The 26,043-nt window shown below is 35.7% G+C and overlaps 1 protein-coding gene across 3 annotated transcripts in view; it reads right to left on the bottom strand.

The window, feature by feature from the left end:
• Window positions 1-26,043, bottom strand: part of Lztr1 (Leucine zipper like transcription regulator 1) — a 510,326-nt gene that overhangs the window by 429,575 nt on the left and 54,708 nt on the right. For all 3 annotated transcript variants that reach the window (XR_016548176.1, XM_090391043.1, XM_090391044.1), the window contains exons 3-4: window positions 9,294-9,356; window positions 9,138-9,194 (exon numbers count right to left, since the gene is read on the bottom strand). Coding sequence is in view for 2 of the 3 variants with exons in the window: in XM_090391043.1 (XP_090247169.1) it covers window positions 9,138-9,194; window positions 9,294-9,356 (120 nt within the window). In the remaining variant the exon portion in view is untranslated. The remainder of the gene's footprint in view (window positions 1-9,137; window positions 9,195-9,293; window positions 9,357-26,043) is intronic.

The raw sequence follows: 26,043 nt of genomic DNA, 5'->3' as shown, positions 1-26,043 counted from the left end.
TGGTAAATCATTAAAAGAAGACAATAGCAAATTAGCAGGAGAATGCAACTTCGATCCCAGAAATATTGTCAGATGATATTGTTTCAGACCCATAAATAAAAGAAAGGACAGAACACACTTTCCACGTCTCCTGAAAGTGACCTATGACATACCGATAAGCACATCCAAATTAATAACAGCAATAAATAAGTTCAAACACACTTGCCTCCGATCATGCATACATGATTGACTTGACCTCATTTGCCCAGAGGGAACAAGGATACCATCTTCGAAGACAACTTGAAGAAAAAATACCAAAAATGGGAAAAAACAGTTGGATCGACTTCAAACAAGTTAAATTGGTGCAAATATCAAGTGATGCCACTAGCAGCCACCATGGAGACCAGTATTCAGGCACTGCATAGAAAATGTGCAAGACCCCTGTGGTCAAATATATGCCCCACAGAACCTTGCACATCCACTTCACTAACATCTGTGGCCTCAACTCCAACCTTAATAGTGTCTGCTACCATCTTCAGTCCACCAAACCTTTTAGCAGAAACTCAAATCTCATCTCCCCCAGCACTATCCATCTCACCCTTCCAAATTACCACTCTTTAACTCCATTCAACCCAAGTGTGGTGTCTATGCATATATCCACTCTGACATACCTTGCCTAGAATTGCCCAACTCTGACCTTCTTTGGTTGAAAATATCCCTCCCCCACTTAGTCAAATTCCTTTGCTGTCTCTATTGCTCTCCTAATGCCGCCAACCACTCTGCGATCTTTAATTTCCTTAAAAATTGATTTTCTCCAGTCCCACTCTCCTAACAGCAAAATCATCATCCTAGGAGATTTTAATGTCCACAACAACGGCAACAACAACTGGCTTTCCTCCTCCAGTTGTACAGATCTTGCAGGCAGAGATGCTGAAACATCTGCCATTACTAACGACCTTACACAAATTGTTCGCATGCCAACCAGAATACCACATAACCTTAACCATTCCCCAAACACCCTAGATCTCTTCCTCACCAATGACCCTCTAATATACAGTGAATATAGTAAGCCCCTGGGTAATTCCAACCACAATCTAGTGCTCATCTCCTTCCCCATGCAACAACGCTTACACAGCCACTCCCATACAAGAGTAGTTTGTCATTATAACAGTGCCAAGTGGGACAGCCTCCATGACTCCTATGCCTCATTTCCATGGTTGGACTATTGTTTCCAGTCTTCCACTCCAAACATATGCACCGAACTTATCACCAAAATAATCTTCACTGGAATGGAAACATACATTCCCCACACTTTTCTGAACTAAAACTCCCCTAATTAAACTCTGGTTTTCCAAAAGATGTGCGAAGGCTGTACAAATGAACAATCAAGCATACCACTACTGGCTTACATCAAGAACTTCATCCTCCTTCAATGCTAGACCCAAGCCTGAAACAGATGCAAGAAAACTATCAATGCTTCCAAAACAGAATTTGAGCAGACAAAAAGCAGAAAACTTTCAGCCTGCTCAAATGGCAGCTGTGCTTTTTGGTCTCTTACCAAAGCAGTCATAACTTTTGCCCAACACTATTGCCACCCCTATCATACCCAGATGGCTCTACTGCATCATCACCCACAGAAAAGCCAATCTCCTGGCTGTACACTTTGCCTCCAATGTAAGTATAACTTACAATGGTAAATGTACCCCAACCATTGAAATTGCCCAACATACAATGCCCCCCATATCATTTTGCCAGAAAGAGATCAAAAACCTATTGTCTAAATTAGACACAAAAAAGTCTTGTGGCCCCGATGGCATTCCTCCAATTGTCCTGAAGGTTTGTGCACTAGAACTAACTCCTATCCTATGCTGCTTATACATACTTTCTTACTTCACTGGTATCTATCCCACAGCCTTGAAATTGGTCTATATTCAAGACATTTCCAAGAAGGGTGACAAATCACTGCCCTCTAACTACTACCCTATCTAAAGTGATGGAGAAAACCATCAATTCCCAACTCCTACACTACCTTGAAGGCACCCAGTTATTAAGCAAACACCAGTATGGATTCCATCGCTGCAAATCAATAGGAGATCTACTCTCATATATCACCCATATCTGGACAAATGCCATGGAGAAATTTGGTGAATCTCAAGTGGTTGCAGTTGATATCTCCAAAGCTTTTGACTGAATCTGGTGTAAAATCTCATATAGAGAAAAATTAGAAGTAATTTTTTTCTATGTCGATTTTACATGGGAAATACAATTTACATAAAATACTTGTAATTAAATTAATGTAATGACTCATTTTGCTGTATTAGATCTGGTAACAAAGTGTTAGAATATTTCAAGAGCCACTAGAATTGTTAAAACAAAAGAATAAGCTCAGACAGGATTAGGCAGCTAGACCTAAGGCTAGCAAAAATAACAAAGGCCACCGAATTACGAGTTTTCCCACCAAAACTCAACGATAGCGTGGGTGGTGGAGAAAAACCCTCCAGTAAATCCGGGGGACTTAATTTGAAGAACGGCCAAGGTCGGGGAGAAGGAGATAAAAAGCAGAATTGCACTCGCTTTCGCTCTCAAAATCACTCTCGATTCGAAGTTTGTTCCTTAGCCAAGCCTTTTCCAAGGACGGAGAGAGATGTTCCTACAAGCATGCAGTTCCGACAAAGATGGGAAGTAAGATAGCGGTAGAGACGGTCTTTTCAAGATGTCCTACCATATGACTCCTCGATCTATGTGTGTGTGCTGTAGTATTGCTGCAGTAACCTAGAGCCCGATCCGAATTTTTTTTTTTTGGAAGAAGAGGTATGTGCCCATATACCTTTAGGATCTAGGACTATATGTAACGAGCTGGCAAGATTGTGAGTAAGATGTTTTATGCTAATTCCTAGATTGTGAAAATTAAGCGACGAATATTGGTTCTATTGCCGATTAGCAAAGAAAGTATTAGAGAAGTCAGAAAGCCGTACTTCTGTTTGAATGTGATTAAGTATTATATAGAGTTTTAAGGAATTTGCTAATGTTGTGTAATGCAAAGAAATTGAATGTGGTTAAAAAGCTTTAACTTTTTCCTGTTTATAGCATGAGTAAGGATAAAGTGTGTTTAAGTCTATCAACGTGTCTGAAAATTTATGATTTTAAATTTTAATGTCTTTGTCTTAAAGTTTAAGCGAAAATGCTTGAATGATCATATGGAGAATTAGACGTGTGATTTTTATTGTCTCCATTGTTATCTAGTTGTATTAGGCTGAACCAGACACTTGATATGTGCAGTTTAAATTTTGTAATTAATTTGTCTTAAAATGAATAATCATGTTTGTTTTGTTAATAGCTTGCCTGATCTTGCTTTACCAATGCACTGTCTCATAAAAATACAGAACGTGTGACCAAAGAATAATGATAGCCACAAGTGACTGATTTCTCGTGCTTAGCTGAATGTTTCTCTTGCATGTAGGGGAAAGAAAAACAATTCTTTTACGCGATCCTTAATGGCGCAGTCTAAAAGAAAAATAAATATTTAGGGATCAATACAAGAGAAATACAGCAAGGTAGATTAGGGAATATGATTCCAGCCAAAAGCTTTTCCTACGTCTACACTTCGAGCCGTGAAATAGCTTACTTACAGCCTTGAGAGAAAGGGGGGGGGTAAAACTATAGACTAAAAGGATTAAGAATAATCACAAGTTTTGTGCATGAAGAACTAGCTCAAGCAACAATAATAAACTCGGCATTATGACTGATAAGAAAAAGACATTACAAAAGACGCAGTCCGACGTTAAGTAAATAATAATAAATAACAAAATAATATCAATAATATTAAAATTAAAAGACATATTATTACACTGGAACAAAGGCTTGCTAAGTAAACTCCCATCGTTTGGACTGTTTCACTTCTACAGTTGGATTGCCAGCTTTCTCTATGGACACACACACACACTCTATGTGTGATAGTAGACGGTTCCTTATCCTCTCACCATCCACCTTATGCCAGGGTTACACAGGGTTCTGTTCTCTCACCAACCTTCTTCCTTCTGTATATCAATGACCTACTTCATTTGACTTCCAACCTAATACACAGTTTTGTAGATGACAGCACACTGCACTCCTCCCTTTCATTTAACAAACCTTACTCAACACAACTCACTTCAACCTACAGAACATCAATCACCACTGCCCTCAATTCTGACCATATAAAGTTACAGGATCATTTATTTTAAGTAGGCAATTCCAGTCTGTATTTTTTTACAAGATTGTCGACAATGCTCTTTAATATGATCGAGTTTTGTCGACTTTTGTGATGGTGAGACGGGGGGGGGGGGGTAGGTAACGTAATGAAACAAAGTTGAGACAAAGTAGTGATCGGCAATTTTGACGTTAATTACTGATGATGTATATGTATGGATGGGACCCCGTATGTTGATATGGTCAATGCATAATTGTGTTAGTGAATTGTTGAGTATTTCTTCTCTTGTTGGAGAGTTTATGGTAGGGTTTATGTTGTACTGACTTAGTATATCAATGTATGTGTTAGTGGTTGAAGAAGCGTGGTCAAGAGTATTTATGTTAATGTCTCCTATTAGAGATATATTAATATCTCTAATAGGAGATATTAATAAACGTAATATTCTGTATATATGTTTAATGTGTATTTGACGCTATTTTTGTCACTATTTGCGATTTCAAAAATTAGTATTTCCGCATGTTCGAAATGAGTTTGTTTTTCAGTTACACTGTATTTTCTTTAGTAAATGCCACAATGCCACCTCCTCTTTTGTTTGGTCTACATAAGTTGTAGGTTTGGTAATTATTAATGTCGTATGCGTAAATTTCTGTGTCGTTTATTGCAACTTCTGTCAGTATTAGCACATCTATGTTCAAAAGATATATTTCGGTGATTACACCACATTTTTTATTATTCAGTTATACAAAATACTGAAATAATAGTTTCCGACAAGTTTCGTAAATCATAGGATTTACATCTTCAGGGGATAAATAGTATAACCTAAAGTTTAAACAAGAGAATTAATAAATACAAATCATAACTGTCTGGCTATTCATAAACTCAAATAACAGAATGCAGATATAAAACGTTATTGACGTTGAACAATACTGGACGATATCATGTGTTCTTATTCTCGTTCATACAGTCCGAGCTCAGATTGAGGTAGATTTTTTATTAGAGCTGACCACACTTGATGGAGAATTAAACCTTGATTTTTATTGCATTGGGTTTCCCAACCCAATGCAATAAAAATTTTTAAAAAATTTTTTAAATTTAAAAAAAAAGAAAATTTAAAGAAGCATAGCAGCTTCTTTAAATTTTCTTATATAACTGTTGTTTTCTATGTATGACATCGTCATTTTTTACCAGAGTGCATCGTGTCCAGTATAAAAACCCAACACAATGCAATAAAAAATCAAGGTTTAATTCTCCATCAAGTGTGGTCAGCTCTAATAAAAAATCTACCTCAATCTGAGCTGGGACTGTATGAACGAAAAAACGACGATGTCATACATAGAAAACAACAGTTATATAAGAAAATTTAAAGAAGCTGCTAATATGCTAAAAAACCCAACCCAATGCAATCCAGTATTGTTCAACGTCAATAACGTTTTATATCTGCATTCTGTTATTTGAGTTTATGAATAGCCAGACGGTTCTGATTTGTATTTATTAATTCTCTTGTTTAAACTTTAAGTTATTACTTACCCCCTGAAGATGTAAATCCTACAATTTACGAAACTTGCCGGGAACTATTATTTCAGTATTTGTATAAGTGAATAATAAAAAATCTGGTGTAATCACCAAAATATATCTTTTGAACCAATTAGCCACAGAAGTCTACGCCTCCATCTATGTTTGTCAAGGTGTAGTTGAGCAGTGTTATCAATGTAACACTGCTCAACTACACCTTGGTTGTAATTGAAGTACTTCAACTACAAGATTCAAAATCACCATAAAAACTATATAATGGGGATCACAAATCTAGGCGAACATATCAAGTCAGACAATATAAACTTCAAGGTCTTTGAAGAAATGGACAGACAACATTTCCACCAATACCGACTTCACTATCATACACACAAACATAAGAAGTATAAAGAAACACTGGTAAAGTCAGTATTGGTGGAAATGTTGTCTGTCCATTTCTTCAAAGACCTTGAAGTTTACATTGTCTGACTGGATATGTTCGCCTAGATTTGAGATCTCCATTATATAGTTTTTAAGGTGATTTTGAATCTTGTTCTTAAGGATGTGGAGAATTAATGTTTTTTAATGGTAGGCTGTGTAGGTCAGTGCTCTTGCAATTGTATAAACTAGAGTGTTTTCATTCTGTCTCATAAATATCTGTGAATCCTTAGCCTACAGGAACTTGTAGTTTTTCTGTTTTAGTTTTCTTTGCTTGGTATAAAAGATTTTTAAGTATGGAGTCTGATGTTCAGATACATAGATTGGAGTGGGGAGTTCCTTGTCAGTTAAGATAAATGTTGTCAGCCTTGTTTTCTTGCTTGCTACAAGAATCCGGTCTCTCAAACTTCTGCTGGTAAAACGAGTGATGATTGGTGGTGGTCTCTCTTTGTTTTTTTGTGGACCTCAATTAATAGAGGCGATGTCTGTGTTTGTGACTGGAATGCCAATTTTGGTGCCGATCAGTTGCACTATGTTTCTTAAGTCTTCTGTCTTTTCTTTTGTTATTCCTTCTATTTGAAGTTTTTTTTTTGTTGTTGTTCTTTTTTTGTAGTATGTGTTCGATTTGGCATTTCAGAGTGTTTACCTCTTTCTGCAATTTTTCATTTTCGCGCTTAAGGTTTTCTTGTGTGTCTATCGCTACAGTTAATTTCGTCTTTATGTCTAGCACAGTTCCTAACATTTCTTCAAAGGTCACGTTATTGTACTGTATGTAATGTTCATACTCCTCAAATTTTTTGTTAATTTGTTCCATGTGTGTATTTAGCAAGTCTTTAACCATGAGTTTGAATGAATTAAAGTTATCTGTAATTTTAGGATCAGGAAGTGGCTTATCTTGATGTGCGTCATTGCTTATGTACGTGGAAGACCAACTAGAGAGTGGTTTAATGACATCGTGGAATGGACTGGTTTAAGAATGATGGAAGCGACAGACAGAGAGAAATGGAGAAGAGCTGCTCATCTGCTGCAACCCTCTTGCTAGAGGATGCTACCAGACGACGACATAAAATGAGAATCTCCCAATCTTTTGGGAGAAAGAGAATCATTCTGATTCAGGTCAGGCTGATGTAAAAGGACTTCACAACTTTCTTTGAAAAGGCATTCATATTTAAAACTGTTTCTATGGAGAAGAACGAGTTTTATCACACAGAGTACTGCGTTGTGTCAATACTATGATGCTGTGCCAGACCAGACTTTCATTAATCCATTCTTTCATAAGAGGGTTAATGACTGTTTTTTGAAACATGTAGAACAATATGCAGTAATTCATCATCTAGAATAGCTGAAAACTGCCTGAAGCTCATGCAATTTATATTCATCAAAGTTTTTCTTTGATATGAAACCAACTTCAAGAAGCTAAAAAAAAAAAGATTTAGCATCTAATATTCAATACAAATTCTTCTTTCAGACATTCATACAGAAATCTGTTATGTCATAAGCAAAAATTTACTGCTGACAACACTCCTACTAATAAATGGGTCATTAACATTCCTCGACATCCATTGTCATACTGAGACTAGGGTTTTGCTGTCATACCTAAATCTGTATCTCGATTTTTTGCATAACGTCAAATGCAATCTGTCAGAACTTTCAAATGAAGATAGTAACAAATTCCGCTTTGACGTTGCTACTTCGGTCTTTAGAAGAAATCTCTATCTCTATGTAATTTATCTACTACTGAATCCTGTGTGCTGCTTTCATAAAAAGAGAGAACAATATATCTATTTCAAAAGCAGATAAAGTAGAAGCTGTAGTGTTAATAGATAAGGCCAACTCTGACAGTAAGATAAGACGGGCTTTTACAGAATACCTCTACTTATCAAGACATTAGTTATAACCCTACAAAAATACAGATTAAACAACTAAATAAGCTCCATATGAAGTTGTTAGCTGGGATCAAAGTATTTTGATCCCAGCTAACAAGTTACATTCACCCACAACCTTCTCTCCATACCGATTTTAGTAATGCTAATCATCATCCCTTATGTCCAAGATATGTCAGAAAAACTAGCTAGAATTAAAAAAAAAAAAAAAAAAAAATACAATCTCTCTGAACAGCTTTCAAACCTTACTTGAAAAAAAAACTAGCTACCCTTACCTGTTCCACTAAGGACCAACTCCCCCAACTCCTGATGTATATAAAGTTCTCTGTTCCTGCAAAGTGGCCTACTATGGATGGAGGGGAAGATCAACCCCCATTCACATAGAAGAACAAAAAATACATCTATAATCAATCTAGTCCAAGGATTTTGCAGACTACACTTTAGATGCTACTCATGGAGTCAATTGGAAAGTACAACCATGCTCTATCACAATAAATTCAGAAGAGAACAATTTTTAGAATATGCAGCTGCCCTTAGAAATCAGTATAATCTGAATAAATATTGATGCATAAAACTTCTCAAAATATGGAAAACATTAATCCTTCAAAATCTGTTTACAATCAAAGCCTCCAACAGGTGCCCCACCTAGTTAGAACAGTCTTTCGTCCACATGTTCAACATAGTTTTCCATTGCATGTGTGTTTTTGTTATAAGTTTTATATTGCACTCCATGAAAATTTCTCTGTGAATGAGAAATTTTTTTATTTTATTCTTTATTCGTTTTATTTTATTTTATTCACTTTTATTCAGTCTGCCTCGGGTTTTCTTGAAGAGCATCTTTCAACAACTACAACCCTCTAACTTTTCAAAGAAAATGGCAATAATTTCCTTTCTCCTCAACCCTATAGTGTGCTATAGATTCCTCAAACCTGACATGGGTTGGATATATGTGCATACAGTCTTTTTTAAACACCATCTGATGATGAGAAAATTTCCTTACTTTCCCCATCCCCATAAAAATGCCTGTTTATCCAAAACAACCTCTTTATTCACCTGAGTTTACTTCATGATGAAAGATAAATCATTTTTATTATCTTAACCAAAGACACTTAAAATCAACAGTAAAAATAAATGCATACCTTCCCCAAGACTGGTCTTTTACATCAAATCTCAGCAAGTCATTTAACATGTGTTTTCTATAAACATAAGAAATTAAGTATTAATTTTGTCACATTTCTTTCTTTATTACAGGAAAATTTAAATAACTAAATAAAAAAAAAATAAAAAAAACTCACCCATTATCTCCTCCAAACACATAAATTGCATCCTTATAAGCAACAACCGTATGTTTACTACGCCTGTAAAAGAAATAAATTATCTAAATCATGCTGCTACTAATAAATTACTTTGAAAATTTATTGGAATTATTTAAAAAATAAGTTTCTTCTTTTTTTTTTATTAAATGAAATAGTAACTGCATAATTCCATAATAATGAAAGCTTTTTTTTTTTTAATGATGATCCCATACACAAGAGGTGGGCTGGTCAAACTACAGAACATTAATACCATGGATGTATAGAGTTGAAAAAAGAAGAAATTTGTTTATATGTGATTTTGAAGACCCGTGGTGACTTATCTAGAGAATAGCAGTAGAAGGAGAGAGAAAGAAGAGAAATTTGTTCTGAATTGTGAAGGTGTTGGCTGGCTACTACACACATTGCAATAGATTTAGTATAGTGGGGAAATCATCGATGCCAGTTCAGACTGAAATTATTACTATGGTATGCAACCGAAACTTAACAACTGCATTAAAGTGGTTGGAGTGAAATGGTTAGAAATGGATCATTAATCAACCTAAATGTTCTTCTATACTGAGCTGAGTATTTTTAAGGCACTCTTAGGGGCATCGACCAAAATGTGAGAGCAGTGTTCGCTGGTTGGGCATTGTGATTTATATAGGATTAATGCCTTCGAAAAGAAAAACAGAATTCCTAATTTTCTGGATGATAAGCAGGCAACAGTTGTATTGTGTTTATGCCAAGAAAGGCATGATGTTAGAGTAATCCAAAGAAGAGAAGTTTGGTCTAGAGATTTGGGTGTTTTCAAAAGCAAGACTGAAAGATATATATATATATATATATATATATATACTAGGGGGACTCCACCCCCCCCTGGCACCTAACTGCCCCACCCACCCCCGAGTTCCGGGCTGGAGAGCCAGTTATTTATTTCGTATCCAAACACAAGTAGTACAATAGCAAGTAAGTGGTACAACATGATTTACAACAAATTAGGATACATTACAATCAGATCAGCTTAGATTTGGTAGGTGAATTATACAGGGAATAATAATTAAATGTGAAAAAAAAAAAAGGAAACTATACATAACTTATATACAATAAACATGTCAGATGTTTCTCCAGTATCTTGCACAATCAACTGCTCTTTCTGTGCAGGATATAAGGTCCTCTTTTGCACAGGGCGATGGAAGAAAGAGACAAGAAAGGTGTTCCATGGACTGGGTTGTCTCACACTCACAATTGTCTGGGCCAGTGAGGTAGCCCCATTTGATGAGGTTTTGTTTGCAGCGTCCTGTTGTCCGGAGTCTGTTTAGACTTTTCCAAGTATTCCAGTCCAAGTGGGCACCACGTGGAAGATGTTCGGCTGTTGGAATACCAGTATTATTTTCAGGATATAGTGCAAGCCATTGTTGAAGTCTTGTCTCTGGGAGATTTTTAGGTGGTTCAACAGTTGTCAGGAAGCTATGTCGGGATCTTAGTCTTTGGGGCACTGCAGTCTGGCCGAACAGTGGGTGGCGTTCATCATTCATTTGTCTGCTTCTTTCATCAGTTGAGAATGCAGATCTTCAAATTGAAGGGAGTGCAATACCAGCCAAAGTATACAGGTCTTTCAGTGCTGGTGGTTTCAGGTATCCTGTAATTAAGCAGCAGTTTTCATTCAATGCTGGATCAAGTTTTTCAGCATGGTAGGATCTGGACCATACTGGGCAGGCATATTCAGCAGAAGAATAGCAAAGGGCCAAGGCAGAATATCTCAGTGTGCTAGGGTCTGCACCCCATTTGGAGGAGGTAAGCTTTCTTAGTATGTTGTTTTTTGCATTCACTTTTGCCTTTGTTTTTTCTATGTGAGTTTTATATGAGAGGGTGCGATCGAGAGTCACACCGAGGTAGATTGGTTTCCAGGAATGTTCTATATTAAAGCCTTACCAAGAAATCTGTAGCTTCCTGTTGGCTTCCTTATTGTTAAGGTGGAAAAGGCCAGTATGGGTTTTCAAGGGGTTTGGTTTAAGAGCCAGTAAGCCGGTAAGACAAAAAACGTGACATAAAAACGTTTCAAATTTCAGCTTATCTTTTTATATATATATAGAGTAGATATATATATTAGGAAATAAGGCAGAACTGTGTTTTGCTAATGTTGAAATAAACAATTATTCAAATCCCACTGAAGAATGGTTTAGAGATCAGAATTTAGAGCAGCAGAAGTCGATGTTCTGTAGATTGTGGTGATTTGTGTAGTGGAAGGTTTGCTAAGTGAGAAGGAGGAGTGTTATGAATGTGCTGTCATCAGTAAAACTGTTTTGTGTATTGGACTGGCAGTCAACTGGAGTAGATCACTGATATATAAGAAAGAAGATGGTAGGTGGTTGAACCTCAGCATTAATGATGGGCATCTACTTAATAAGACCAGTATGCCTAATCCATTAAAGAGTCCTGGAGACATGAGAGCAACCACATCAGATTTGCTAACCTTTTCCCATTTGATCGAGTCCAGTCCAGATGGGTGACAAATAAGCAGATTCCCCTATTATCTGACAGGTGGTAAAATCCATACTTGTAACTGTTTATTAATTGTGTGCATTCAAGGTAGTGTATAAGTTGAGTTTCTTCATTGCTTTAATAGTTTGATGGTAAAGATTAAGAATGGGTTGTATGTGGGCTAATTTTGAGGGACAGATACGAATGGAATAAGAACATAAAAAGGCAATATTTAACAACAATCAACTCAGGAGCAAAAACCTTCAGAACAATTGGAAATACATCAGGACCAGGAGGATTCCTGGTAACTAATTTGGACAAGATTCTTCTAATCTCTTTCTGATCAGGAGGGGGAGGAAAAACATGAAGCCAGGAGATTGGCTTTTTCTGTGAGTGTTACAACAGAACCATCCAAGCGTAACAGGAGTGGGAGTAGTTCTGGACAATTGCTTTGGCAACAGACCAGAAAGCAACTGCCATTTGGAACACTATGCAAGTTTCCTGTTTCTGGCTGCTTTCAAATCAGTTTTGGATGTGTTAAAAGCTTTCTTGCAGATATTTCAGATTTTGGTAAAAGCCATAAAGGAAGATGGATACAGGGATGAAAGAGTGCTTATGTCTGGCTCTCACTTGTACAGCATTAGTATTCCTTTTGGAGAACTAAGGCTATCAACCTATTGCCTCCCTTTACTTCAGTGTACTCTGAAATAACAGAGACAGTCAACAAGTATCAACTACTTCAACAACTGAAGACTAACAAGACCACCAGCATGGATTTCATTATTCAAGATCCATAGTGGGGCTCCTTGCCTACTTTAAACACTGCTGGCCACATGCCATGGAAAGATTTCAAGAAACCTTTCCTTTGCTGTTGCACTCAACATTTCCTAGGTATTTCAGAGGATCAAGCATAGAGAGCTGCTCAGCAAATGGCCATTTTATAGTCTGCTTCTCTTCCTCCTTAACAGCTTAATGGACTATTTAGGTCTAATACTGTCATCACTAGGTTTCTCCATCTGGCTCTATCATGTGCAGCATCTAGCATAAAGTGGTCATCCAACTTTCATTACCATGAAATTTCATTTCCAAACATGCAAGGTTTCTTTCTGAGGGTCTTTTCCTGAAAATTTTATTTGTAAGCACTTGCTTGATGAACTGGACATTTGCTCTCCAAACATGAAAAAGAAAAAAAAAACAATTCTGTTAGTTCTTAAAAATGATAGAACAGGTTTTGTAGTCTTCATTTTGTATGTTTTAATTCACACAGTCCAATATTTTGATTATAGGATGGCTAAAAATTTCTTCTCAGTAATTTTCTTTCAAATGGGAAAAGTTTCTATTATCTCCATTTGATTACAACCAGTGATTAATATCAGTTGTAGATAGCTTACATAAATTTTTCTTCCCTATCTCTTGATGCATATTACTAAAGCTGTTAATGTTGTCTTCTAGAGATAATTAAAATTATCCACCTTGTTGAGTAAGTGGATAATTTTCTCAAAGATATATTAACAACAGAGTTAAATCATTCCTGATAGGGCCTTGAAATGCACATATATTTTTTCTTTTCCTGGTTTATGACAAGACCTATAGGCTTACTTGCACTAATTATACACGATTTATTTGTATAATTATTTTTTATTTATTTTATTATTATTTCGTGACATCTCCAAGGAGTCCGAAGACTCACTGAGAGAGGACACTTACTCTACAACTCCCCATCTCCACCACTCCATCCACCAACTACACTCTACTATCATCTGCATCAACGGCATCTACTGCCCACCACCACCACCACTAGTATTTTTGTCTGTAAATTCCGTGTGTTCTGAAGGGCCAATTTGTCTGTTTGCAGGATGAAAAACCCGAGTTTCCAGGAGAAAAAACCATGCTACCTCCGTATGAGATCAGCTAACTCACCTACAACTGAAAAAGTCCATAATATCTTCAAGAAAGTCTCCAAGGATAATTTCATCAGCATACTAGTATTTAGGCTTAAGTGCTGATTTAAACTCATTATAATTTAATGGAAAGAATTGAGTGCACAGAAGAACAATAAAATATAAGTTTATTAGATCCTATATTTTGTTTCTACCACAGAAACATTGATGTTTCTGTGGTAGAAACAAAGACTGATGATGATGGCAGAAACATTTTGTTTCTGCCATCATCATCAGGGACACAATCTCAAAATTTTATAAGCACTCATGAAAGAACTCAAATCAATAAGTGGAAGAAAATAGACTAAAAGCCTACAGTCCTATGAAGGGCACACTCTATGGGTGCTGTTGACTAACCTTAGATGTTGGACAGGAGGCCTAAGGATTGAAGTTTCCCAAATCTTGGGAAGTTTGACATATCCACATTTATTAAAATTAGGCTGGTTTGACAAATCTGCTGCTGCTTCTGAGAAAAGTCTTCCACATTTATATTTGTTGTGGTGAAGAAAGGTAGCTTTTTTTCATTCGATTCTGTGCAAGGTATGCAAAGCGTAGTCAGCTAGACACGACCAGCCATAGTTAAGGCAGCAGATGTATTTCTTGTGTTCTTACAGGCAGATGTTGCAAATCTGTCAGTTTGACCATAATAAGATAACCTGTAAAAACAGTGAACCTTATAAACACCTAGAACAGAGAAGGGAGGTGGTGGATCCTTAGGAGAGCAGATAAGGACAGATTCAGATGAGGTGTGAAAGCAGTACAGAGATTATGTACCAGATATATGAAATAGTAACAGCATTACTGTAGTCTGATGGGAAGGATGTGAGGAGAAGGGAAGAAAAACCAATTTGTTAATCTTCTTAGCATTGTAACTTGCTAGGAAAGTCTGGTGAATAAAAAGAGTTCAGCAGACAGGAAAGCCTGGGAGGAAGAGAAGTTGGAGGTTCTTTTAACAAGGGTTTGATAATATCATACTGCTGAGAGGGGGGGGAGGGGATGATGGGAATGTGTGTGTTATATCTATGTGGGTGGGTTTTCTGTAAACTAAGAAAGAAAGGATGCCATTGGGAAGACAAGTGATTAAAGAATCTGGAAAAGGCAAGCCATTATTTTGTTTTTTCTATGGTGAATTGGATTCTAGCCAGCATTGATGGCTAGAATGCTTCCTCCCCTAATATCATTGAAAAGATCAATGATATCAGGGGAGAAAACATTTTTCAGTAAACAAAGTGTCAGAAAGGGGAACAGTGGTAAATAGAGAGTAGACATCAAATCTCACCATGATATAATTTTTATTTAAAATTAAATTTTGCATTAAAGATTTGAAATGAGTGGAATTTTTAATATAAGATGAAGTATGACCAGTAAGTTAGGGATAAAGATTTAGCTAACTGTTTGGCTAACTTAAAATTGGGGAATCGGCACCATCCACAATGGGATGGAGAGGGTTATTGGGTTTATGAATTTTGGGGCAATTCGTATATATCTGGAGGGGGGGGGGGCTAATTGTTTTAGGAGGCCAACAAGTGACATTTTTTTAGAAACTGTTTAATGTTTTTTTTTTCTGAGAATTGGTAAGATCATATTCAAGAGACAGCAGTGTAGTATTTGAGCAACATATTCATTTTACAATTATAGTCACAAGTATTGATGACCCATAGTAGCATTACCTTTGTCCGCTCTCATTATTACGTTATTGTCATTGCGTAATTTATGGAGAATATGAAACTGGCTGTTGGGGAGATTTCATTTAGACAGCAATGCTTGCATAAGGATGTTAGCAATGTCAAGCCTCATGTTACTGGCAACAGTAGGAGAAAAATGGCAGATGTCACATTCTATATGCAGCATGATGTCTAACAATGGAACAAGATTTGGTGCTACAGCAAATTTGTGGCAGAGGATGATGATGCTAATGGCTGCTTCAATTAGCCTCTTTGACAAAAGGTTAGCAACTTGAAGAAGTTGACTCTGTGGCTGAAAAACAGACTTACTAAGAGTATCATACTTTTTGATATGTTCATCCTTAATTATTTTTTTTTAAATTCCTTATGGGCAGATTTTTCAGAAATATTATTATTACGTGACTCCTCCATGGACTCATTGCAGGAAGGCACTCTACTCTGTTGCACACATCTCACCATCTTCCCTACTACTTGATTCTCCAAATACATACAAACTCTACCATCAGTAGTATTGTTGTTTATAATACAGTTCAAATTGGAGGAAACTAATTGCTGCATTAATAGCAGATAAGTTACTACAAGTGTGATGATCTATTCATGAAGTAATGCAAAGCTAGAATGTCTGTAGATATGAAGAGACTTAGATTAATAAAATTTTATCTTAAACTTTGTCCGCTCTCATTATTATGTTATTGTCATTGCGTAATTTATGGAGAATATGAAACGTCCAGGTGTGTTCCTACACCTTTTTAAGAAGGCTAGGCCATTAAATTCTGGACCAAAAACTGGATAATCAGTTTCCACTTATAATATTTAGTATTGCAAGCTATGCCTACTCCATGAATAATTAAGTCTAGTATTTAGAATTACATGCTGGTTTAAACCCATAAGGTTTAATGGAAAACATACAGCAGAGAAGAATAATAAAATATAAATTTATTAGATCTTTTATTTTGTTTCTGTCACAGAGACATTGTCAGAGATACAATCTCAAAATTGTATAAGCACATACAAAAGAATGTGGTGCACCCTCTAAAAGAATTGGTTGAGATCAGAATCAGAATTGCCTGCTGAAAATCTGTTGCTAATTCTCTTCGCATCCTTCTCATCAAACAGACTACAGTAATGCTATTATTATTTCCTACATCTGGGACATCTCAGAAAAATAGCCAGGACTATAAAAAAACATAATTCTGTACTGTTTTCAAACCTCTACTGAAGCTCTTATCTGCTCTGCTAAAGATCCACAATTTCCTCTCTCTGTTTCAGGTATTTACAAGGTTCCCTGTTCTTAAAAGATTAAACTGGGAGATCTGCCAACATTTGCCCAGAAGAACACGATATATCTAACACCATAACTATAGTCGGTCTGGTCTAGCTAACCATGCTTTGGATATCTTGCACAGAATCAAATGAAAAAAAAAAAAGCTACCATGCTTCACCACAACAAATATAAACTTGGAAGACTTTTCTCAGAATCAGCAGCAGATTTGTCAAATCAGCCTAATCTTAATAAATGTGGATGTGTCAAACTTCCCAAGATTTTGGAAACTTGAATCCTTAGGCCTCCTGTCCAACATCTAAGGTTAGTCAACAGCACCCACAGAGTGTGCCCTTCATAGGACTGTAGGCTTTAGTCTATTTTCTTCCACTTATTGATTTGAGTTCTTTTATGTGTGCTTATAAAATTTTGAGATTGTATCCCTGATGATGTCTCTGTGGTAGAAACAAAATACAGCAATCCCTCGATTAGAGCGCTAATGCGATCTTTATAACAGGTGCATTAATCGAAAACGCACTAATCAAATATAATAACCTATGGGAAAATGTATAATTCGTTCCTCAGATTTCTTTTTTGACCCTTAATTTTTTTTTATAAAAGAAATAGGGTATGTCTCAGGGCCTAGTTAAAGAAAAACCCTGTGAAAGACAATAAAACATATTCAGAATATAAATTTATTATTTTGTTTCTTAACAAAGAATTGAGCTAACGAAGTTTGGCGGGCATTCTGTTTCTGTTTTTCATGCAACTGATGGTATGGCCTTATTGCATCTTCTGCAAATTTTACTGGTTCTCTCTTCACTAGGGTAAGTTTCTAAGCAATGCTGCTTAAAAACTTCGATTGTATGAAAACTATTTTCAAATTGTTTCTGTGAAACCTCTTTGGGCTTGTCAGTGATCAAATTTTCTTCATATTCTTAAGGATCTTTCTGCTGCGTATCTAAATTTAGCAGGTCGGAATCACTCAACTTCTCAGAATGAGATTTAATTAACTTAAATTCATTTGAAAAGCATTTAAAATCATTTGTCTGCTTCTTTCATCAGCTGAGAATGCAGATCTTCAAATTGAAGGGAGTGCAATACCAGCCAAAGTATACAGGTCTTTCAGTGGTGGTGGTTTCAGGCATCCTGTAATTAAGCAGCAGCTTTCATTCAAGTTTTTCAGCATGGTAGGATCTAGACCATACTGGGCAGGCATATTCAGCAGAAGAATAGCAAAGGGCCAAGGCAGAATATCTCAGTGTGCTAGGGTCTGCACCCCATTTGGAGGAGGTAACCTTTTGGAAGCACATTCTTTCACAATGTGGAAGAATGTGCTTCCAAACGGATCACATATTGCTAGCAGTAATTTCAATCGACTTTGCAACTTTATAACCAGGATGAGATTTCTCTGATTTGGCTAGAAAAGTCTTGGAAGGCATTCGCTTCCAAAAATGAAACCGGCCTTTTAGAACGCCGGTTTCATCGACATTAAATATTTGTTGATCACAATCGTCTCCTTCTTGCACAATTTTCTTCAAAATCTCTGGATATCTACTTATCTGCACTTGTAGCTTCTCCTGTGATTAGAACATTATGTAGACTATTTCTCTTTTTGAAATGCTCACATCACAGAGCACTAACATGGAATTCTTCTTCTTTTCCATCATTGATAGCCCTTTCTTTCCAAGGTTACAAAGAGACAATGCTTTTGATTTAATAAGGCCAGTGTTTAGCGGGATCCGTTTTTGGTTACAATCTTCGATCCATATAAAAAGAAGTCTCTCTAATTCAATCATTATAATACTTTGATTTCGAGTGCATGCATGATGAACTTGAAGCAGCCTTACCTTTCTCTTTGTATTCAGCAGTTGATTCACCGATTTTTGTGTTTCATTTTTCTTTATTATTTCAAGTTTTTCTTCCAATGAGATTACTTTTAGAATCATTTTCACACTTCTGTTTTTTGCTCACTAATTCTTTTACTCATAATTAAAGGTTAGGAAAATAATTTAAAATAAAAAAAGTAAGGAAAACAATTGCAAGTGATATGATGAGCAAAATTCTATGTAAAGAAGACGACATCAATTTTGGCGGTAAATTTGGAACAATAGTGGACATGGAAATAGTATAGTATGCCATTAAAAAATAACTTTGTAAAATGTTTCAAATTGGTAACTAAATTATTTTGTCCTGGTGAGTGATTTTTTAAATAGTTAGCCATAAAAAATGTATAGATCAAAAATTTTTCAAATCTGTAACATTTATTTTTAAGATGTATATAGGCGCACTAACTGAATTTGGGTATCGAAAAAAAAATGACGCACTTATCGAAAACACATTAATCGAGGGATTACAGTATAGGATCTAATAAACTTATATTTCATTGTTCTTTTGTGCACTCTATTCTTTCCATTAAATTATAATGAGTTTAAATCAGTACTTAAGCCTAAATACTAGTGTGCTGAAGAAATTTTTCTTCGAGACTTTCTTGAAGATATTATACAAATTTGTGTTGTTAATTTGTTGTAAAATCTTTGAGAAAATTATCCACTTGCTCAAGAAGGTGGATAAACTTAGAAGCCTTTTCTTAGAATCAGCAGAAGATTTGTTAAACCAGTCTAATCTTAATGAATGTGGATGTGTTTAACTTCCCAAGATTTGGGAAACTTCATAGGTCTCATACCTAACAGCACCCATTAGAGGATGTCCCTTATATGACTTTAGGCTTTTGGTCAATTTTCTTTTATTTATTGTTTATGAGTTCTTATGTGTGTGCTTTTACAATTTTGAGATTGTATCTCTGATAATGTCTCTGTGACAGAGATGATATACAGGATCTAATAAACTTATATTTTATTTTTCCTCTGTGATGTTTCTATCCATTAAACCTCACAATGAGTCATCAGCATAAGCCAGCAGGATGTTCTTCCCATTCATTTCCATCCTCCTTTCTTCGTTTAGTTCTGTAATGACATTTTCCAATGCTAGGCTGAACAGGGTCAGTAAGAGAGTATCTCCATAGTAAAGTCCAAATTTTATTTCAAAACTTGATAAATATTCCTATATGAAACATACCTTGCAGAGGTGTGACAATTAAAGAGTCATATATTTATATATTTCAGTGTCTCGACTTCTCAAGAGTTCCTCAACTGTGAGTCCTTTAACTTTTTCTTCTAAACATTGTACCTCATAGGTAATTAAACCTCAGTTGTTAGTTAGTGTTTCAGTTTGTGGTTGATATCTTCTTGGAGAAAACAGCAAAGCTAATAATAATGGCAAATACCTGTTGGGTTTCTGCTCAGGATATGGACTGGTTATTACTAACACTATGTTCCAACATAAAAATGTACAAAAATTCACATGGAGAGAAGACACAAGGAATAAGAAAAGTCTCATTGACTATGTTATTGTTGATAGTGATGTTTTCTCCCTGGTGCAGGACACCAGAGTGTACAGAGAATTTGAAATTGGAAGTGATCACTATTTAGTCTTGGGCAGGTAAAATTGAATTTCATATTGAAAAGAATAACATGTAAGAAAGTTTTAAAGCGAATAAAAGTTGAGCAGCTCTCAGATGTGAAATGTAGACAAAAACACACAAAGATTATTGAAGAAAAAATGAAAGTGTTTGAGAACAGGAACCAAACCTTGGAGATACAGTGGCAAGCCTTCAAGAAAACTCTGATTGATTCAGCCAGAGAGGCATGTGGTGAGGTTGTGTGCAAGGATAATAAAATCAGAACTTCATGGTGGACACAGGAAGTTAAAGAGGCAGTGAAGGAAAAGAATAAAGCATATCTAAAGTTCCAGAAAAATAAGTCAGCTTGTGCTCTTAGAGAATACAGAGACAAATGTAAGAAAGCTAAACACTGTGTAAAACTAGCTAAACAAAAGTCATGGGAGGACTTTGGCAATAACATAGAAAATAAATATCAAGAAGGTGGTAAGATATTCTGAAGATTGTTGAAGAAGCTTAGAAATGGAGGAAAGAGTGCTGTGAAAGAAATTAGAGATGATAATGACATGAAAACGGGAGAAAAAGATATCCTTGAAGTGCAAAGTAATTACTTTGAAAAACTGCTAAATGAAACAAGCAGTGATGACAGCACAGTGATAAAAAACACTCAACAGGCATGCAGTCAGGAATACATATCCATACTTGAAGTAGAAAAAGCCATCAAAGGCTTGAAATGTGGAAAGGTAACAGGCATATATGATATTCGACCAGAAATGCTGAAGTATGGTGACATAAAAGTCCTACAGTGGCTGCACTGCATAGTTCAGAAAACCTGGACAGAGGGACGAATTCCTGATGATTGGAGTAGAGCTCTAATAGTACCCATATGTAAAAAGGGAAATAAAACTGAACGTGAAAATTACAGAGGTGTTTCCCTACTGAATGTTCCTGGCAAGATTTATGCCAGTATACTTGAGAAACGGTTGAGAAGAATTGTGGAAGAAAAGCTTGGTGAAGAACAAGCTAGAATCAGGCCAAATAGAGGCTGTCAGGATCAGATCTTCACTTTACGACAAATAGTTGAGAAAGCATGGGAATATAACAAAGATCTTTATTTAAGTTTTGTCGATCTGGAAAAGTCATATGACAAGGTGCCAAGAGAGAAGCTATTCAATAAGCTACAGTTATATGGTGTCAATGGGGCATTATATCAAGCAATACTTAGTCTTTATTTCAGTTGCAAGTCAGCAATTAGAATTGAAGGAAGTACAGGAAGATGGTTCAATGTTAAATCTGGCATGAGACAAGGATGTACATAATCCCCTCTGTTATTCATTATCTATATATCACATTATGAAGGAAAGTGGTATTAAACATGATATCAGAATTGGAGATGTTAATGTCAGATCTTTGCTTTATGCAGACGATATTATACTTCTAAATAAATCCATTACAAGTTTACAAGATTCCCTGACTAAACTGAATAACTGTTGTAATAGATATGGCATGAAGGTCAGCAATGAAAAGACAAAGACAATGAAAATAGGTAGAATCGTTGAAAATGTCAACTGTGTTGTGAACGGAGAACCTGTGGAACAAGTAAAACATTTCAGCTACTTAGGCATGATTTTTTAGTGAAGATGGTAAATTAAATATGGAAATAGACAACAAAATCAACAAAGCTGGTATGGTAGGAAGTCAATTGAATAAATTCATATGGAATAAGAGAGAAATTAGTTGGAACACTAAATTAGCTATATATACAAGATAGTGTTCAAACCAGTTTTAACGTATGGATCTGAGAGCTGGGTCAGAAATAAAACACTTGACCAAAGACTAGAGACAGTAGATATGAGAGTCCTGAGAAAGATTAGAGGCATGAACAGATGGCATCAGTGGCAATATCATATTGAAAATGAGGATATCAGGAAAGAACTAGACATTGTCAGAATCCAGGAATGCGTTAGCAGAGCTAATCTCAGGTGGTATGGTCACTTAAACAGAATGGGCGAGGAAAGATTAGCAAAACAAGTGTTCTCTGCCAGGTTGGCAGGAAAACGACATAGAGGAAGACCAAGATATAGGTGGATTGATACGGTACAAAGTGCCTTAGACGATAGAAATATAAGATCTGATAATTGGAGTCTTGACAAGTAACAGACTGATTTGGAGGAAAATTGTAGATAGAAAGTTAGTAATGATGTAAATTTTTCATGTAGTACTATCATATCCTGTACACCCCTTGAGGGAACATGTCAGGAATTTGATGATGATGTTTATATCTTAGTATCCCGCTGCACCCGTATTATTTTCAATTTCTTCAATCAATTTTCTCTCTGAAAGTCTTTTCATTTGCCAAAGTTTTACTAGTTAAACTAGTTAAATCTTTGCATGTCCTATAGGTTTCAGTATTTTCTAGCAATGGGCCCTGTAGCAATTTTAACCTCATCTCATACTGTTTCTTTAGTCTCTTCATGTGCATTTGTTTTCCTTTCTGTTGTTTGTGAACCAAAGGTTTTGATATGCACAACAAGGAATAATATTTTTGATTTCTTTTGTTTTCTATGTTTCTCTCAAGTCAGGTATAGGAGAATTGAATAATGCATTTCCTGAAAATTTCATTTTGAGGAAATGCATTATTCAATTCGATTTGATTTTTAAGACCATGGATTTAGTAAACATTTATATAAATCGTCTACTAGTTTCGCAAGCTGTAACTGTCTAGCTTTGTCAAGACGAGAAAGGTTATGCTAGTATTAAATGCAAACAACAAAAGAATGAAGTAACGGTTTAAAAACAGTTAGACAAATTGGAGAGTACATGTGACATCACAGGCATAAGGCGTGAAGACTTAGTTATTGTTATTAAGTCGCGTTTTATCATTTTTCGCGTAATTTAGTTCCGTTAAACTTAATGAATTTAACAGATTTTTCCACGTCTTTTAATATTATTCCCTGGTGTCTATTGAGATTATTTCCTGTTCGTAGGACTACTGCAGCTTGTTTAAAGGTTCTACATCTAAAATCCTCTTCGATATATGGCATGGAACTGTTGTCGCAATCTATTGAATGGTTTGAAGTTTGGCCTATGTAGGTAAGTCCACATATACATGGTATACTATAAACATCTGCGTATTTGTAGAAAGCGACGCTATCCTTAGTGGATCTTAATAACTGTCTTGTAGTTGTGGTAGGTTTAAAAACAACTCTGATGTTAAAAGGTCTCATGATTCTTGCTATTTTGGTGGAGACTGATCCAGCGTAGGGTATGACGATGGATGATTCGTACTGGGTCGTCCGAGGTTGTTCCTGGAGGTTGTTTCTATAGAGAATTTTATTGATTATATTTTGAGGATAACAGTATCATTTTGTGATACAGTTTTTGATATAAGGGAAAGTTCAGCAAGTACATCTTTTTCCTCTGTGATGATATTTTTGGCTCTGTTTTTTAGCATATGTATAATGCTCAGTTTCTGTGCATAGTGATGATTGGATGTATAATGGAGATAATGTCCTGTATCTGTAGGTTTATGATATATTGTAAGGTCTTTCTTCACTCTCTCATAGACAATAGCAAATGAAATAAGATTCAAAAGTACAATCATCCTCTCTACAGTAAAACCACCGAAACAGAATATTACACCCTCGGAAAGGAAGGCAATTTTGAACTTAAAACGAAACAAAGACATTATAGTAACTAAAGCAGACAACGGTAACTCCACAGTCATTTTGAATACCAAAGATTATATTACAAAGATCGACACTTTACTAGCTGACCAGTCTACACATCAAATATTAGAGAAAGAGCTAACCATGAAAAACCATAACGAGACCAATCTTTTGATTCACAATATGAATGGATGGCTAAAATCTTTACATCCAATAACTCCATGCCTTTATGGTGTTCCTAAAGTACATAAAGATGAGGTTCCACTCTGCCGATCGTAGATGGCAGATACTCTCCCACATATCGACTAGCCAAACAACTTGCTAAACTATTAAAAGGGAAGATAAGGAAATTAGCTTCATATATAAGGAATTCTCAACACTTCGTTGAAAAACTTAAAAACATTAATATAACCAACACAGACTTATTGGCAAGTCTAGATGTGGTCTCTTTGTTTACAAACGTACCAACTGAAGAAGTCATTAAGATTATAAAAGATCTCTTTCCAAATGATATTACGCAACTATTCTGCTACTGTCTCAAGTCCAACTACTTTAAAGTTAACAACTTAGTATACCAACAACTAGAAGGCTTAGCCATGGGCAGTCCCCTGTCACCACCATGTGCAGACCTGTTCATGGAAAAATTAGAAAATGACATCCAAGCAAAAATAAATCAAAAACTATCAGTCTGGTGGGGATATGTTGATGATGTGTTCATTATCTGGAAAGATAAGGAAGATACCTTACATGAGTTCCTCCAAAAAATTAATTCCTTCCATCATAAAATTAAATTCACATTAGAATTGGAAAACAATCATCAATTACTCTTTTTAGATATACTAGTTAAAAAACAAGATAATGGAAATATCAAACTTACAATATATCGGAAACCTACAGATACAGGACGCTATCTCCATTACACATCCAGTCATCACTATGCACAGAAACTGAGCATTATACATATGCTAAAAAACAGAGCCAAAAATATCATCACAGAGGAAAAAGATGTACTTGCTGAACTTTCCCTTATATCAAAAACTGTATCACAAAATGATACTGTTATCCTCAAAATATAATCAATAAAATTCTCTATAGAAACAACCTCCAGGAACAACCTCGGACGACCCAGTACGAATCATCCATCGTCATACCCTACGCTGGATCAGTCTCCACCAAAATAGCAAGAATCATTAGACCTTTTAACATCAGAGTTGTTTTTAAACCTACCACAACTACAAGACAGTTATTAAGATCCACTAAGGATAGCGTCGCTTTCTACAAATACGCAGGTGTTTATAGCATACCATGTATGCGTGGATTTACCTACATAGGCCAAACTTCAAGAAGCCTAGAAATTCGAAAGAAGGAACATGTTGGAAACATCAATCATAATAGAACAGACACCTCAGGGTTAGCACATCATTTCTCAGCTTCAAACCATTCAATAGATTGGGACAACAGCTTCATGCCATATATCGAAGAGGATTTTAGATGTAGAACCTTTAAAGAAGATGCATTAGTCCTATGAACAGAAAATAATCTCAATAGAAACCAAGGAATAATATTAAAAAACGTGGAAAAATCTGTTAAATTCATTAAGTTTAACGGAACTAAATTACGCAAAAAATAATAAAACGCGACTTAATAACAATAACTAAGTCTTCACGCCTTAAGCGTGTGATGTCGCGTGTTCTCTCCAATTTGTCTAACTGTTTTTAAACCGTTACTTCATTCTTTTGTTGTTTGCATTTAATACTAGCGTAACCTTTCTCGTCTTAACAAAGCTAGACAGTTACAGCTAGCGAAAGTAGTAGACGATTTGTATAAATGTTTATTAAATCCACAGTCTTAAAAATCAAATAGTATGTTTCAATTTTTAATGAAAAGGACCAAATAATAACTTTCAGAATGCATTTCCTGCTTTACCTCTTCTGCACACTGTCTTCGTATCTATACATCTTCTCATACTTTTCAATATTATATCGATTAGTATTTCTATTAATGTTGCTCCATTTGACAGAAACTCTAAGCTTGAAATGTGCTATTACCAGGTAATGATCAGTATCTGCATCAGCTATTCTGAAATATGTACATTCCTTATATGTCTACTATTCTATTGTTCCTTATATGTCTACTGTTTATCATTATTGTATACCTAAGGTCCGAATAGTGAAACAAGGAGGGGTTAAATGGATGAATAACACCATTAAGCTTGAGCTGCAAAAAAAGAAACAACTATGGAGGGAATTTAAAGA

The sequence above is a fragment of the Typopeltis vanoorti genome, chromosome 4 (genome assembly GCF_054136105.1).
Source record: "Typopeltis vanoorti isolate ZY-2024b chromosome 4, IOZ_Tvanoo_1.0, whole genome shotgun sequence".
In the NCBI taxonomy this organism is placed as follows: Eukaryota; Metazoa; Arthropoda; class Arachnida; order Uropygi; family Thelyphonidae; genus Typopeltis; species Typopeltis vanoorti.
This window is presented reverse-complemented; position numbering and strand designations above follow the sequence as displayed.